The sequence below is a fragment of the Somniosus microcephalus genome, chromosome 1 (assembly GCF_052327205.1).
Source record: "Somniosus microcephalus isolate GS21.2 chromosome 1, FLI_Smic_1.0, whole genome shotgun sequence".
Classification (NCBI taxonomy): domain Eukaryota; kingdom Metazoa; phylum Chordata; class Chondrichthyes; order Squaliformes; family Somniosidae; genus Somniosus; species Somniosus microcephalus.
The window spans coordinates 152095881-152114178 of NC_140987.1; the positions used below are offsets into that span (position 1 = coordinate 152095881).

Below are 18298 nucleotides of genomic sequence, written 5' to 3' on the forward strand. Positions count from 1 at the left end.
CCACCTAAAACTTGGAAGGAGTGGTGTGCCTATCAGCCAACACTAGATGGCACAACACACCAAACCGCAACAAAGTCGGATATATCAAAGAAACAATGTAAAAAAAAGTGTTAAAATCCACCAGCAGTGGCAAACGAGTCGAAATCAACACCCAAAGTCATTAGATGCTACGACAACTGTTAAAAGCAAAGGGCAACGCTAACTCTCAAATAGAAATGAGTATCTGCCGTCAGACATCTTTGCATATCACTCAACACTGCGGTATTTCCAAATGTTTCCGGAGTGTACAAATTCTAATGGCTTTTCCGGATAACTTACCTGCCAAAATGCCACAGTTCCTTTGGGAATTATGTAAAGAACTACCAGAAGAAAAATCAGAAAAGAATATTCTCCTTTCCTACTTGTCCTTGTTTATTGTGCTTTTTTTGTATTTGCTAGAGCAAGTTAAAAATAATAATGCCTTTTTTTTGAAGATGGATAGTTAATGAGCACTGTCAGTGGTTTATGGTGCAATAAACGTACGTTAAATCGCACAACTGTGATCAATGTGTTTGAAAGAAAACAGATATTTTGAGCTAAAATGTGTCTCATCAACAGATGCAGAGCTGCGAAATGGAAACGCAACCAGTAAAGTATTACTGAAATTAGACACTGGGAGGCGCAAATGTGGATGGCAACACTCACCATTAAGAGAGAATGTGGAAATTGCGTGAAACCATCAGTATTTGAGGAAAGATAATGGTTGGAACTGGTTCAGATTTTCATTTCAAACCATATTAGTTAAAAATAAAAACTATTTTACTTCGTTCAGTCTACATTAAAACCAGTATAGAGACACTTTATCCCAGTGATTATTTGTGGTGGTTTTGGATGGATAGTGGTTCGCAGTTAAGGGTTGAACACAACTAAGAGATGTGCGTGATCATGTTTGAACAGGGATTATTTTTACACAAAGTTGAGGGAATCACGGTAAGCATTTAACATATTTTAATGAAAGGTCTCGAATTTCTTCTAAGTGAACGAAGACTTGCCCACCTAAATCCTTTCTACAGAACACGTATCTCCGAGACTTTAACCTCTGAAATGCTGTTCAACGAACGTTTAAAGATTATAGATGTATTTTCTGTCAAGATTGATCTGATGTACACTGAAAATAATTGATAAAAATCAACAATTACCTTATGGTTGGATTGCAAGAGTGGGTAAATATAGTATATCAAGTTTTATGCCTATTATTGTTATTGAAATATAAATGAGTTTCTGATAATATCGGCACCTCCATAAACTGTTTCAGTCTTCATCTTTAATCAAACACATCTTTCGCCATGAATTTCCACACGAGACCGCACTGGTTTGCTAAACTTCGTTTTATGACTTCATAAAGGTTATTTTGGCGGTTCTTTAAACTGAATGACAGTATTCAGATCATGAAGTAGAGACACAAATATTGACCCGTTTGGCATTTTCCAGATAGTTGTTTGTCCTGTGCTATTTGCAGTGCAGTTTCAGACGTAAACAGTAACCAATTATATTCCACATTTTGTAACTGATCATTTTCTGTTCCTGTAGAAAGCCGGCACTCCCTTCAAAAACATGCAAATTCTAAAAATGGGGAACAACATTTAGATAATTCCGTCATAGGCGCCCATGTCTGAAAATGACAAATATCACCAAAAGGCAACAGATGTTTTTGCGAACATAAGAATTTATAATCACAGACCTACTTGAAAGTAAAATCTTTTTTCATCCAAAATCACAGATTTATTTACTTTCTTAACAAATATAACTGTAAGCAGACCATTAATTCCACATGAAATTCCTCAGAGCTGAAGTGCCAGACATTAATTGAAACTGATGGGTGGTCCAAAGTTTGTTTCGGTTGAGATTCCGTTATGATTTCTCCACTTCAAAAATTAACATAGATCCAATCCAATCAATTTTAAAATCTGTTTAAAGATACATCTATAGGTATCAAGAGAGTGATTAATATACATGGGCTTAAAGTAGTGTGTGTGTGTGTGTGTGTGTGTGTATAATCCACGTTTACAGTAAAATTAAGAGAATAAGAATATTAAGTGGGGATAGCCAGCGGACATCGATGAGGAGCTAAGTTCTCCAGCGAGACTAAACTTTCAATTGTAGAACACAATTCCTCCCTTTAAAATTGGGTAAAACGGGGTTTGCTTTAAAATTAAGGTATATAAACCACAAGACGACCACATACTGTTTTCCGTCTCTAATTTTCTCTGGCTGATGTTCTGCTTTCTGATGGCAAGGCAACATAACATGGCACATGCAGCGATCAAACCTCAGTCACAGCCGCCCTTAGGCACCCCTTTAACTCCCTCAATCCTCCGCGCCATGTGTTATTAAGTTTTGCCTTGATCGGCATGCTGTTCCTCATGATGATCTAATTTTTTGTGTGCATACTTTGGCACAACCCACCGGTTAGTTGGCGAGCCGCAAAACTAACGGATGGTTGTCTGGGGCCATGAAATTCCTTCGTGTCGGCTGGAGTGGAGGAAGGGAGCGAGAATGGATAGGAACTGTCAAACTGCACGTTCCTAGGCATTACGTGAACAAATAGCGAGTAGCCTGGGAGCAGGTTGTGTAACTTTGCGAATGTGCCAGCAACTTTAAAATCCCTTCCTCCTTCTCCACTCCAGACAGTACCAAGAAAATGAGAGGCACTCTGTACAGCTGCAACTTTTGGCAAGCCGGCTTTTGAATAATCTTTGGTGTATTTTGTATATATAGATATATACACATATAGTATTTTGAAAAATTACGTTGACTTTTACATTTAAAATATATTTGATGGAAATATAGACTTGTTGAAAATTATTTTCTGAGGGATTACACGTTTTTTTCCCTCGCTTGATTTGAAAGAAGATGAATTATCAAACGATAATGTATTTAGTCAAACTTTTTGGTCTTTATTTGACTTGCTTGCTTCGAGAGGTCGATGGACAACAGCAGCAGCAACAACAGCAGCAGCAGGAGGAGGAACAGGAGAGCTCGGCGGCGGCCGTTTGGCGCCAGCGAATTCAATGGAGAAACAACGGGCGCGTTTATAGTTTGCTGAGCCTGGGCTCCGAGTACCAGCCGCCCCAAGGCTCAAGCGGGAGCAACAGGCTCTTCCTGCTGAGTGACAACAACAGCACAGCAGGCAGCGACAGAGCCAGTGGTGCCAGGAGGAGACCCTCACCCTCAGCCCCGTCCCCCCAAACCCGCTCCGGAGCCCGCGCAGCCCCAGAGCCGGGAGACTCCTCTTTATCCCCACCCCAGCAGCGCCCGTCCGGTGCCAGGCGGGCAGGTGGCAGGCAATGGTGGCAGAGCACAAATAGCAATAATCCTAGACCTTCCGGATCCCGGGAAAGCTCGCAGCCTGCTGGGGCTCGGGGCAGGACAGCCAGCGGGGCGCCCAGGCAAAGGGTTCAGGAGACTCCGGCCGCTTCCTCTCCCAACCGGGACATCAGAGAGCCACCTGCAACTGGCCAAAACGCGTCGAGCCAGAGTGATCGCAGGGCTGGCAATGAGGATGTCATGGCCGGGGACGATCCTTACAACCCCTACAAGCAAACTGATGACAATCCCTACTACAATTACTACGATACATATGAGAGACCCAGGACTCGGCCGCGTCGACCCGGGTACGGTACCAGGTACTTCCAACATGGTAAGCCCGTTGCTCAAAACTAGAATTTATTTTATTAAAAAGAAGAAAATCGTAGTATTTGTTTCTGAATATAGGAACAATTAATTGACTGGAAATAAACTCTTATAATCACCGTGTTTGTTCTGATTACTAATACAGTACTGAATTAAATCCATGCATTTTTTTTAAATCTGTAGGTTTACCAGATTTAGTCGCAGATCCATACTATATCCAAGTCTCAACATACGTTCAGAAGATGCACATGTACAACCTTAGATGTGCCGCAGAGGAAAATTGCTTGGCAAGGTACAGCCTTCATAATCAGAAACATGTGTCACTCATTCTTGCATCACCATTACATTCTTAACTCGTTTTCTTCCTTCGCGTTATAATAACTAACCCCTGCAGTTTCTCACAACCCAAAACGTTTAAGCATTTCATTCCCCGTTCGACCCCATCTAGATTTTATGTACAAAACCGAAGGTTGCAGACACTACAATAGAAACGTTGTGAAACAGTCCCAGAAATTGGTAAAATAACAGCTAAGGTTGCATTTGCGCAACAACTGTAACGTGGGCGCGAAGTGGTTTAGCCTGGTATAAACGCTAAAAATGTGTAGCGTAAATTCGGAGTCAGGACCCGGCCTGATTCCAGAGCCAAGGAGTGATGATGGAGTAACAAGAGCGTTTGGCACCTGTGCTATAGTTTAGGGGAAATGCAGCATTGTAGAAGTCAGCGCGGATTACAGCTGCCTGAATTGGATTAGTTTCTGAGTTGGGATTTGTGGTGTGTATGTTCGTATTGGAGGTTACACTTTGGGATAATTTGTCCTTTTTAACTTGCCTAAGCGGAAGCAATGAAAAATTGAAGACATGAAAAAATGGGAATTCACTTGGTTTTCCAAAATTCAGCTAATGAGAAAGTTCAACTTAAAATTTGAATACAGGTTATAATTGTAAACATGGTAGCTTTACACGCCTAAAGACTTTGTTCTGTACAACTATTGGTTTTTCGATTTAGCTTGCATCAGGTGAAGGGCTGTTGGAGTAATTATGCCTCAAAATGTCACTCTGTTCATCTGTTGAAGTTTGATAGAGATTTTAGGATAAACATGAGGTTTATACTTTGTGTATACTTTCAGCGCGTGATGGTACTCTCTTTCCAATGTTGCGTTGCAGTTCAGCCTACAGTGGGGACGTCAGGGACTATGATATGCGAGTACTGTTAAGATTTCCCCAGAGAGTGAAGAATCAAGGCACAGCAGACTTCTTACCAAGCCGACCTCGTTACTCATGGGAATGGCACAGTTGTCACCGGTAAGTGGAAACTGCAGCATGATGTGCGCTCAGTACCAATATCATGTTCTAAGCAGATGTGTTGATTTCTCAGCTGGATATTAATGGCATTTGATTATTTTTACGTTGCTTACTTAATTTCATCCTTGTCAGGCAACTGCCTGCGCCTTTATATTTTTCTCATCTCTTCCCTTTTTCTTCCTTCAGTTGCTCTCTTGCAACCGTGCTCTTTTCTACTCCTCTGATCCAACTCGAGGCAAGTTTAAAGAGTATGACAGGGACCTCTCTGGAACGGCGTGCCGAGATTGGAATGGGCTTCCCTTTAAGACAGTTAGACTGTCAATGTCAACCTGCCCCACACAGCAACATTGCAGAGCTTTATTAAGTGTCCAACAAGTGTTAAGCCATTACTATCATTATGAGGACACATGACTACAACATACAAATTCAACTTAGTTTGAGTAAAATGGATATAAAAAAATGAGGGTTCATCTAATTGTGGTTGCTTGTTAGTGCCCTTGATCAGTATGGTATCATGAGGTCACATAACATTTATTAATGCATCAAGGCAATGTCATGTGCAGAACTATTTCACTGTTGGAAATAAGTCACCTCCATCTAAGGGAGTATGCACAATAACATTTATTAGCAATTATATATTTATTTTCCTTATTCCCAAGGCAGAGATTCAACTTAACCTATATAACCCTCAGTGGTCTGAGAAACCTTTTCAACATCTGCCTTTATCACTGAATACTGAATACAATATCCATTCCTTCCTGATTCTCATTTGTGTGACCCTGCCATTTGTACTTCATTTGTACTTCAGTCACTGGTTGTGAAAATTTGCATCATACTGTTAGGGTGTGAGTTTACTCCTTAACATTTATTGATAAAGCAAATATAATAGACAATATGTTTCTTCATTATTCTTGCCTACACTGCTAGCATGAATGCTGATATTTCCTAGCACTTGTACAGTATAAATGTTATTTACTTACCACCAATTTTTCCACAACCAGTGGCCCAACTGAAGAACAAAAAACGTAAAAGGCTAAAGATATAAAAATGAACATAAAGATCCAGTGATACCAGGAGAAGAAATTGAGAACCACAATGAGAGAGAGCACAAGGTTCATCAAAACAAATATAGAGCACTAGGTCCATATTTTCCTCTGACAATTTTAGGGCAAATGTGGACATTCCAAAACAGTAATATATTTGTGGTAGAAAACATGAATGGACCATTAGTTCCAGCTTAGTGTTTTGAAAATCGTTCCTGTCCAAAAAGGGACATATGAAAATTAATAAAACATGGGAGAAAAATACTTTTACTGATTAAGGCCTTATTAAAGATTAATTATGGTAAGAACTCATGTAATATTATTTAAGAGTGAGAGAAAATCAAAAAGTTCAGACCTGGAGTTAGTGATTTTAAGGAATAGGACATTTTGAAGTATCATCATAGGAACCAAGCCTGTAATAAAGGAGTAAGGAGTGCTTCAGGGTAATATACTCATTTAGGGTGAGCCTAGACTCCCTTCCTAAATGTCCTTGGCATTTAAAACCAGAAGTGTCTGTCTTCACAAATGTGATCACAAATGTAATCTGGGAAAATTGATTTATAAAAACAATTACTTAAAAATTAACAATTTTCAACCTTTTTGAAAATGTATTTTCATTAGGGTGGGGATTTCCTGTCCTTGTGGTTGGGGTAAATGTTAATTTTTTGAATGGCTGCTTATGAGGCAGGTTCTGTCATTATACAAATTGTATTTCATTTTGTTTGTTGCCTTGAATAATATTGCAGTGTAGGGATGGACTGACCATGTGTCCCCAGGGCTGTGAGCAGAGTACTGAAGGAGGGAAGAGGGGACTTCTCCCCATAATATAAACATATTTAATTAATAGGACTGTTTAACAACATACAGGATCATTTATCCAGAATTTCTTTTAGAGATCCCTTTGGGTGATGGGTAGAACTATATCTGATTAAATAAAGGGAATTACGAGGGTATGAGACGGGAATTGGATAAGATTGATTGGGTGGTGTTTCTGGGGGGATTGACAGTGGATAGACAATGGCAAGCATTCAAAGATAGAATGGAAGAATTCCAGAACATGTTTATACCGGTTTGGCATAAAAATAAACCTAAAAAGGTGGCTCAACCGTGGATAACGAGGGAAATTAGGGACAGCATAAAATCAAAAAAAAGGGCATATCAACTGGCAAAAAAAAGCACCAGACCGGAAGATTGGGGGCAGTACAGGATACAGCAAAAGAGGACAAAGGGATTAATCAGGAAGGGGAAAATAGAATACGAAAGTAAACTTGCAGCAAACATAAAGACAGACTGCAAAAGCTTTTATCGGTATATCAGGAGGAAAAGACTGGTAAAATCCCAAGTCGGTCCCTTGCAGTCCGATTCGGGAGAATATATAATGGAGAATAAGGAAATGACAGACCAATTAAACTCATACTTTGGTTCTGTATTCACAAAGGAGGACACAAATAACCTCCCAGGAATATCGGCAAACATAGGGACTAATGAGAGGGAGGAGCTGACAGAAATTAGTATCTCTAGGGATATGGTGTTGGGTAAGTTGAGGGGACTGAAGGCCGACAAATCCCCGGGGCCTGATAAACTACATCCTAGGGTACTTAAGGAGGTGGCCCTGGAGATAGCAGATGCTCTAAGGATCATCTTCCGGAACTCCATTGACTCGGGAACAGTACCCGTGGATTGGAGGGTAGCTAATGTTACCCCAATATTTAAAAAGGGGGGTAGAGAGAAAGCAGGGAATTATAGACCAGTAAGCCTTACATCGGTTGTGGGCAAAATGCTAGAGTCCATTATTAAGGATAAAATAGCGGAGCACTTGACAAATGGGGAAAGGATCGGACAGAGTCAACATGGATTTACAAAGGGTAAATCGTGTTTGACTAATCTGCTGGAATTTTTTGAGGAAGTAACTGGTAAAATAGATGGGGGAGAGCCAGTGGATGTGGTGTACCTTGACTTCCAGAAAGCCTTCGATAAGGTTCCACACAAAAGATTATCATGCAAAATTAAGGCTCATGGGATTGGGGGCAAAGTATTAACGTGGATAGAGAACTGGCTGGCGGATAGAAAACAGAGAGTTGGAATAAACGGCTCGTTTTCGGAGTGGCAGGCAGTGACCAGCGGGGTGCCGCAAGGATCTGTCCTGGGACCCCAGCTGTTCACAATATATATAAATGATCTGGATCAGGGAATTGGATGCAATATTTCCAAATTCGCTGACGACACTAAACTAGGAGGAGGGGTGGGCTCTGATGAGGATGTCAGGAGGCTACAGTGCGATTTGGACAGGTTGGGGGAATGGGCGGATACGTGGCAGATGCACTATAATGTGGATAAATGCGAGGTTATCCACTTTGGGGGTAAAAACAGGAGGGTAGATTATTATCTAAATGGCAATAGATTGGGAGATGGGGAAGTGCAGAGGGACCTGGGTGTTCTTGTGCACCAGTCACTGAAGGAGAGCATGCAGGTGCAACAGGCGATTAAGAAGGCAAATGGTATGTTGGCCTTCATATCAAGGGGGTTCGAGTATAGGAATAGGGATACCTTACTACAGCTGTACAAGGTGCTGGTGAGACCGCATCTGGAGTATTGTGTACAGTTTTGGTCGCCCCATCTGCGGAAGGATGTTCTTGCCATGGAAAGAGTGCAGCGGCGATTCACCAGGCTGATACCTGGAATGGCGGGAATGACCTACGAGGAGAGATTGAATAGTTTGGGCTTGTACTCACTGGAGTTTAGAAGGTTGAGAGGGGATCTCATCGAAACATATAAAATTATGGCAGGCCTGGACAGGCTGAATTCAGAGAGAATGTTTCCAATGGCAGGGGAGCACAGAACCAGGGGCCACAGTCTAAAAATAGCGGGCAAATCATTTAAAACAGAGATGAAGAATTTCTTCACTCAAAGAGTGGTGACCCTGTGGAATTCCCTGCCACAGAGGGCTGTGAAGGCTAATTCAATAAATATTTTCAAGAGAGAATTGGATATATTTCTGAAGGCTAAGGGGATTAAGGGTTACGGAGAAAAGGCGGGGACGGGGTACTGATCTGGTAAGATCAGCTAAGATCTCAGACGAAGATCAGCCATGATCTCATTGAATGGCGGAGCAGGCTCGAAGGGCCGAATGGCCTACTCCTGTTCCTATCTCTATGTTTCTATGTTTGATCTGAAGAGTTTATTATACTTCTGTGCAGCTCATCTGCTATTTGAGGTAGAGTTGACAATATTTTCAGTGTAAAATGGATTGCATTGAGCACTGTATGGAACAGAGTTGGATAGGGAGTGATGCTTTTAAAAATTATTTAGTTATTGAAGTTTTTAAGAAGCAACTGTGGAATATCTGTGTATAACTGGCAGACAGAGAATTTTCCCCAATGTTGGCCATTATTTAGGGACCTGAATTACCTGCAGTATTTCCATGTTTTAGTTTTCTTGACTCTCAGAATACGATTCCATTTATAAACTGTATTTTGCTTTGGCAGCTCTAATTTTTTACCACACACACCACATTCCTACACCCTCAAACCATCACAGTTGCATCCCTCAATTCCATCTGTATGATTCTCTTTCTCTACCTTTCTGTCACTTTCATTTTATGTATGCTTAAGTCTGTTACTTGGTGTCTTTAACTGTATGTGCCTGACTCTCCCTATCTAATCTTTGTATCCTCCTCATGTCTTTCCCCACCTGACACTATCTCTTGCACAAATACACTATGTGTGACTTGCTTCATGTTTCTCACACAGGCATACAACAGTGATAGAAGGGTCTCATGGGCAAAGTGTTTTTTTTAACATGTTGCTCAGCTCTTTCACACAAGTATTGTGCACTCTGCCTTAAATTACTGGATTTTGACACTGGATGAACAGCACATTGGCTGCTTCAGAAGTGTTAATGGATCAATATTATCAATGTGTCATGACTGACTTTATTTGTTCCTGCTACCTTGAAATTGCATTCAAGAGAAATGCACATTTCAATACCATGTGCACTTGAGATTGGGTTAGAGGTTAGCAGGTTGATTTTTTTTAAATGGGCAATTAGCTCACTTTTTGATGAGAGGCAATATGGACATAAAAATCAAAACATTAGTTACCTGGATTTTCTAGTGATACCAATTTATTGGCTGGATGAACATCAGGTAAAAAGCTAATCGTTCTCTGAGAGATTTGAAAAAATGTTAAAGAAAATGATGTCTGCAAGTTCATTCTGATTATATTATGCAGTATTCCATTATTTATTTAGGTTGGTAACTATTAACATACCAGTGTAAAAATGTAACAACAATTTTAATGGTTGGATAAGGGGACAAACTCAATACAATATGTAAAACAATGGAAAACTGGATAATGAATTACTAATGCCTATAGTCTCTCACTAATTTTGGACCTGTATGTGCACTCGTGGCTTCGCTGTGCTAATATGCTGATTGACAAAAAGCCTCCCACAGGGGGAGTATGTCGTTTTCCCATACATTTCCTAAAGATATAATCAGAATAAAATATTCCATGTGTGGGAACACTGGGAGACTAATTGTTCTGTAATAAAACTTCAACAATTAAAATTATAGCTTTTTGGATATAGTACTAGTTGGCACCTGCAATGGAAAAAAAATCAGTTATGCACCAAAGATGAATCGGTTGATTTGGCAATGATGACAAAGAGGGTATTAATGCATTGAGGGATTTAATATGTTAGCAGATTGTTTTGGCATAAGTTAAAGCCAATCTGTTAAAAAAAAAAATCAGGGTAAACTCCTTCCATTTTTGTTCCCATTCCGTCTTCCCAGCCCATTTACCAGTGTGGCCAAGATAGAAACTTATTTCCAGACCTCTGCCACTCTAGCTAGCTGCACAAAAGGGTGATTCTCTATCCAAATTTCAAATAATTTCTTATAGGGAATTATCCAGTTTCCACCCTATAGTTCCTCACAGAAACGAACTTAAGGTTAATAACTCAGTGGCAAGAGGCTTGAACCTGCATCACACCACTTCATGGCACCACATGCTAATGCTCCAATATGCCAGTGTATCATCCAAACTAATCTATTCAAAAAATAATATACATTAAACTTGAACAGTCATTATTTGCATTAATTAATGGGCAGAACGTTTAAATTCTGGAACTTAGATAGCTGAATTAAATACTCTGGAGCTGATTTATCTGAGCTATACCCCTGGAAACTCCCATTTCCTGGAGGCAAAGGTACGCAAATAGTGCCCAGTGACCCATTTCACTGGGTCTCTGCCCACTTTACGTTGCACTAGGAAATCTGGATCTTCCCCATTGCAGACATATAAATAAAGCTGGAGGGAGTGTTCCAAGACTCTCGCCACACTTTTCCTCTTTGACAGCCCATTAGGTGCCTAAGTGGAAGAGTGCCTGAAGAAACTAAAGTGTTCGAGCTTACGACGCAATCCCCATGTACCAGAAGGTTTGTGGTGGTTCAGAGGGCAGCATAATAATTAAGGAGGCAAGTAGCAATTAACCTATTTTGACCTTTCCCTCTCCCAAGGATGATCTTAGTGTCTCGAGGCCTCAAGCAGCAGCCAGAAGGCACCGATACTAATGGCCAGGAATGTAGCTGCAGGCTTTTTGCCACTTCTACCCCTTACTAGGGGATGGTCCTCCGGGTGCTTTCGGGCCATGCTTTTTTAAATTCATTCTTGGGATGTGGGTGTTGCTGGCAAGGTCAGCATTTATTGTTAGTGACTCAGGACAGGACATATCAGTGCTCCTGGGCTTATTCAGATGCAGTGCATTTTGGGTGCACTGCTCCTGTCCAATCACATTATGCAAGAGAATATTTTGATGTTTCAAATGTTGTCTTATGATCTCATGATGCAACCTAACTACCATACACATGTTGACGATGATCAAAAGTCATTCTGATCTGTTCTTATGCAATCTTGGTTTACACATGATGCTGTTGGCAGAAACCTAGGAACAGGTCGGCTGATAGATCCCACCCTTTGTGACTGAATAGCTGTAACTAAAATAAGCATACACAGGGGGAAATGGGGCAGGGTAATCTAAAGCGGTTGAATAATAACTAAAAGGTTAGATAAAATAAATAATGACCCGATATTTACGGGGAGGGTGTGGAGGAGTGTGAAAACAAGCGGGAAACATGTAGAGGCCGGGTAGTGGAGGTTCTGCCGAATTGAACGGCAGGAACGGATTATAATTTTTTCCTTCTGTTTTATGCCCGGCAGCTGGCCAAATTGACAGACTGGCCAGCTGCTGGGCAGGAAAACCAGCGGCAGGAGGCCACAGCCAGGCACCCTTGGGGACAGTCCCCGGTAAGCAGGAGGGAGTAAAACTGGAGATCGCGGCCTTTGGGGGGGCGGGGAGGGGAAAGAGAGAGGCAATTGGGGGGGGGGGGAGGCTAGAGATCAGGGCTTGGGGGCAGGAGGTCGGCTGCGATCGCAGCGGCGGGGGGTGGGGGGGGTGAAAAGAGAGAGAGAGAGAGAGAGAGAGGCTGTGATCGGCAGGGGGAGCCTGAGGACTTCCTTGAGGGACCAGGGGAGCAGTACTGCTCCTCCTGGCCCATAAGGAGTGCTGTAAAAGGCACTTACCATCTTGAGCTGGCAGCTCCCGCCTCTCTTTTACTGCCGGGTTTCTCGAACCTTGGGAAACCCACGTGGCAACTGTTAAATTTAAATCAGGCTCTCAATTGAACTGTGAGAACCTGATTTAAATATGTTAAGGAAGTGACAAAACCCATTGCCGTGAAAATGTCAGCAGGTGCGGATGAGGTGGGTTGGGGACGCGTTCCCCATTAAAAAAATTTCACCTGCCTGTCGTGAGAGAGTCAATATTGAGGCCAATGTTTCAGTTATCTTAATCCACTGCTACATTAGTTATCTATGTGTTTACATATGGTTTAATAAGAATACACAATGGGAAATAATAGGATAAAGAGTATATATTACTGGTTCTTTCATTATTAAATGATTGTCTGGACCTCATTACCACTGGTATGATGATCTTCTCATTTTATGGCTCTGTGGCTCCATAACTGTATCTTTATATAGATTCTGGAACACACAGGCTTCTTATGTCAAGTGTTATTTCACATGTGCAAAATTGATTCTGGGGGTAGTAAAGTTACTGTTCCTCCACAGAATAAACTGAACTTTTCCTACTCGTAGGAAGTTCTTTTATGTCTCACATCTGCCTATAACACTATTCCTAATTATGTAGAGTGTAAACAACAACTTGTATTTTTATAGTGCCTCTAACATAGAAACACGTCCCAAGGCACTTCATGGAGGCATATGGAAAAAGGAACACCAAGCTAAAGGAGGACAGATTAGGAGATGTAACCAAAAGCTTGATCAAAGATGTGGGTCTGAAAACAGGAGAGGGAGGTGGAGAGGCAAAAGAATTTAGGGAGGGAATTCCAGAGCATGGGGCCCAAGTGACTAAAATCATGACCATCAATGGTGGGTCAAAAGGAGGGCGAGGCACAAGAGGCTGGAGTATGAGGAATGGAGAGTTTGGGGAGGGAGTTGTAGAGCTGGAGGAAGTTACAGAGATAGAGGGGAAGCAAAGCCATGAGGAATTTAAATATGTTGATTACATTTTAAATTTGAGGCATTGGGGGGGACCAGGATGACAGGGGTGATGGATAAGCAGGAGTTGGTGTGAAGTAGAATACTGGCATCAGAATTTTGGATAAGCTGGTTTATAGAGGATGGAAGGCTGGCCAGGAGAGCACTGGAGTAATTGACTCTGGAGGTGACAAAGGCATGAATAAGAGTTTTAGTGGCAGATTGGCTGTGTTAGTGATAGAGGTGGGTGGTGTGAAAGAGAGGGGAAAAGGCACTCTTTGTGATAGAGAAGATATAGAGTTGGAAACTTAGCTCCGGGTTAAACAGAACACCAAGGATGCAAACAACCTGGTTTGGTCTGGGACACTAGGGAGGGTGATGGAGTTGACAAGAGCACAGAGTTTGTGGCAGAAGACGTAAATAATGACTTTGGTTTTCCCAATGTTTAGCTAGAGGAAATTATAGCTCATCCAAGAGTGAATGTTAAAGAAGCAGTCTGATAGTACACAAGCAATGGAAAGGTCGAGAAAGGTGGTGGAGTAGTAGAGCTGGGTGTCATCAGTGTACATATGGAAGCTGACCCCACGTCTGTGGATCATGTTGTTAAGGGACAGCATGTAGATGAGGGGCCATGGACAGGTGCGAAAAGAAGCCATTGCTAGAGATGCTTTGGCTACGAGTGGCTATCAGCGAAGGCAGTCTCCCCAAACCAGACAGTGGAAGAGAGGTGTGTGATCAACTGTGTCAAAGGTTGCAGTGAAGTTAAGGAGGATGAGGAGCAATGTTCTTTTAATTTTCTTTTGGTGTGTGCCGCACAGCCCATTCAAAATACCACGCACATGTGGTTTTTCCTATTTAAAAGCCAGTGAGCTGGCTGCACAGGAGCTGCAGAGCGTTGTGTGGCCGTGCAGCTTAAAGGGAACATTAATGAGGAGGGCAATCGTATCATGGTCACAGCCACAGATAATGTCATACATGACTAGTTAGGGATATTTCAGTGCTGAGGGAGGGGCGGAAACCTGACTGATGGAATTCAAACAGGGAATTGCGGGAAAGTTGGGCATGGTTCTGAAAGATGACAACACGTTCAAGGACCTTGAAGAGGAAAGGGAGGTTGGAGGTGGGGTAGTATTTAACGAGGACAGAGGGGTCAAGGGTGGGTTTTTTAAGAGTTCACAATGGCAGTTTTCAAACAATGTTGGCTAACAAGGGGGCCAGCAAGGGAAATTGTTTGGTCAGCAGTTTAGTGGGAATGGGGTCGAGAGAGCAGGTTAGTCTCTCTCTGGATGAAATGAGATTGGAGAAGCAATGGGGTAGGAGAGAGAGACACACACCACACACACAGGAGATTCAGGGCTTGGGTAGGAAGGGGTGTGGGCATAGGTTTGGGTGGTGAGCAAATGAAGCGGGGGGTGGTGGTGGTGAAGCAGCAGGCAGAAAAACAGATGCCTTCTATCTTGGTGACAAAGAAGCCATGAGCTCCTTGTACTTATTGTTGGAAGTGAGAATGGATGAGGCAGGAAAGAGGGGTTTAAGGAGGTTGTTGATAGTAAAGATATGAACCTGGGTTATCTTTGCCTTCCAGGATGATCCTTGAGTAGTGGGTGGTTTTGACAGAGGAGATTGATGCCCAGTAGAGCTTGATGCAGTTAAGCCAGATCTAGCGATGGATGGTTAAGCCAATTATGTGCCAGGTCCACTTAAGTTTGTACCCGTTGGACTTGAGGGAGCAAAGATGGGGGCTGCACCAGGTGGAATGACTGGGGTGGGAGACTGTAAATGGTTTCCTGTGAATGAGGGCATTGAAGGTGGAGGTAAATGACTGTTAAGCAAATGAATAGCTGCTGTGATATCATGGCAGATGGAAAGACAAAGGCTAGGCTGTTGGGAGTTAAGAGTTTGCAATATACATTTAAGTGCATATTTGTCAAATGGATTCTTAATGTACCAGTTGTAGTCATGGAGGAGATTGCTATTATGACAGATAATATGCACTTTGATCTCCATATAATCAATCACCCCTTTTCTGTTCATGATCACATTACTGTTTGTGGGAGCTTGCTGTGCATAATTGGCTGCCGTGTTTCCTAAATTACAACAGTGCCTACACTTCAAAAGTACTTAATTAACTGTAAAGTGCTTTGGGACATCCTGAGGTTGTGAAAGGCGCTATATAAATGCAAGTCTTTTTTTCATAGAAAAAAATACTGTTCATGTTAAAGAAAAAAACTGATATAAAGTGCAAGGATTCAATTTTATAACTGAATTGCTAAATGACATAGGCTATGAATGTTTCTAACCAATTACCAAATTGTTCAGTTGGCAAGCTATCTAGCCAAAGCAAATAATGAAACTTTTCTTTCACAACTTAGTTTGACATGCCCATGTGGCTTTACTTGCCAGATCACCATTTCAAATCTGCCATGTTATTCATCATTCCTGTTCTGCTTTACATTAATCCTCATTTTATCTATTTTCTTTGTATAGCCTTGGGGGCTAAATTCGATAACCCCCGAAAATGGGCACAGAGATCGCGATGTGCGATTAACCCGCCCCCGTTCAATATAATGCAGGCAGCACACCAACTTCGTGCTGCCTGCTCATTTCAATGATTGCAACGTACAGCCAGTGCTAACCGTGCTTGGCTGCAAGCATCAATAGGAGGCCCAGAATCCTGAGAGGCTAGCACCAGTTAAAGCTAGCCTGCACCTCTTAAAGGGGAAGTACAGTGTGGCTGGAGCAGGTGCTGGAAGTCTTTCAGGAACAGAATCTGACCTGGGAAACTGTGAAGAATGGCATAACATGGGAGAGAACACCTCCAAGGTTTTCTGATGCTGCACTGGAGGCCTTGGTGGAAGAGGTGGAAAGGAGGAGAGATGTCTGCTATCCGCAGGGGGCCTGGAGGCCCTCCAGACACATGGTCAAAAAGGCAGTGGGATCAGATAGACGTGGAGTTCAATGCCCAGAGTCAGTGCCACAATAAGTTCAATGACCTCACACGAGTGGTCAAGATCAGTTAATGCATCTTCAAATGCCCTATCCTACCAACTGCACCAATGCACCGCACCCTCATCATTGACCGACTATACATCTCTATCAATCAGGACTCATACCTAACATTCATAGCTTCACCTCACCCTCACACACTTAGCACTGCTGCAAGCGTCACACCCACATCTCACAGCTTGCTCATGCTATTCAACCATGACAGCCACATCACCCAAACAGATTGCACTGACACACTTCCCCCTCTCTCGCAGAATAAGGGGGCGCACAAACGGAGGCAGCAGAAGCTAACTGGCGGGGGATAGATGCACCTGTATATCCTAACCCTCATGGAGGAGATGGTGTTGTGCTGAGGCCGTGGCTGGGCTAAAACCATTGAAGATGACGGTATCCTCATAACTAATCCTCCTTCTCACATCCCACTTTCCCCTCTCTTCTGACTTACAAGCTGCAGATGGTGTAAGCATGCACCTCTTACTTCCACCACCACCGCCCCCCCCACCACAACCCTACCCTTGTGCCTTTTTCCTTTCAGATACCCAATAACTGCAACCTGGCCAAGCAGTGGTGGAAGAACAAGAAGACAGTAATGATGAAGACACACCATCACTCAATTTAACACTCACAGCCACCAGCTCAGATACTGACACTGTGCGTAATTTAGAGGAGAGCATAGAGGCGAGATCTGCACGTGGTGAGACACTGGGCACGAGTGGCCTGCAGCCAGAGCAGGGGGCAAGGATAGTGCAAATGCCAACTCGCTGGAGGGTAAGGTCGCACATGAGTTTTGCTGCAGAGGACTCAGATGAGGATGTCGCTGGGACAGGTTACAGAAGAAGCGCATTTCACACCTAATCTAGAGCCACCTTTTGTCTCCACTAGTCCTATCACCATTTTGTCTCGTTTTGAATACCTCTTAATGTCTCTTTACTTCTCTTTTGTCCTCTCCCTGCCCCCAAACTGGCCTTTTAATCTGTTTAATTTCCTGTGCTTTTTCAGTCTTGACAAAGGGTTTCGACCTGAAACGTTGACTCTATGGGGTCGATTTTCCTGGAGCCGTCAGGTGGGGTTTCAGGCGTGTGTGTGGGGGGGGTGGGGTGGTGGGGATGTCCCGAATTTGGGGGTCCCGACACCATCCTGCCCAAAACCCCGCCCCACGCAAGTTTCAGGGGCGGCGGGTACCTGCCCCGCACTGGGACTCGCCAAAACCAGGAAGGGATTAGTGCCAATTAACTGCCTGTTAACAGGTAGTTAACAGGCAGTTTTTAGCCTAATCCCTATTTTGAGGGGTTTCGTGTGGGATTCCCGATGGCTCCAAACCATGCCAGGTTAGAGCAGGCGGGAGGTCGGGTTGAAGGAGTTGGAGGGGTCGCGATGTCGGCGCTCAGGTGAGTGATGGGTGCATGAGTGCAAAGGTAAGTGTGTTTGGTGTGTCTAAAGTGTGTAAAGAACTTTTACTTACCTGCACTTACCTTAACAGCCTTTCTTCCTGTAGCCGTCAGGAGCCCATCGCTCAGCCGGCACTTAAAGCTGAACAGCTGCGATCTGTGAAAAGTGACAGCCTTCAGCTTTGAGTGCTGCTGAGAGTTCTAACTGAGTCTGTGCAGAAGGACTCCTGTTCAAACTCAGACTGTCAGTGTTTCACAGCTTCAAACAGCTGTGAAACACTGATATTTCATCTGTCAAGAACTCTTGACAGATGAAATTGCAGTCTGT

The 18298-nt window shown here is 42.9% G+C and overlaps 2 protein-coding genes across 2 annotated transcripts in view; one reads left to right on the top strand and one right to left on the bottom strand.

Moving 5' to 3' along the window:
- The window catches only part of LOC147124416 (zinc finger protein 475-like), a 122686-nt gene that overhangs the window by 70019 nt on the left and 34369 nt on the right, over nucleotides 1-18298 (bottom strand). The gene's annotated exons all lie outside the window — the stretch shown is intronic.
- lox (lysyl oxidase) overlaps nucleotides 2128-18298 on the top strand; it is a 51071-nt gene continuing 34900 nt past the window's right edge. The window contains exons 1-3 of the mRNA XM_085986859.1: nucleotides 2128-3679; nucleotides 3856-3964; nucleotides 4837-4974. Coding sequence (XP_085842985.1) covers nucleotides 2893-3679; nucleotides 3856-3964; nucleotides 4837-4974 — 1034 coding nt within the window. The 5' untranslated portion in view covers nucleotides 2128-2892. The remainder of the gene's footprint in view (nucleotides 3680-3855; nucleotides 3965-4836; nucleotides 4975-18298) is intronic.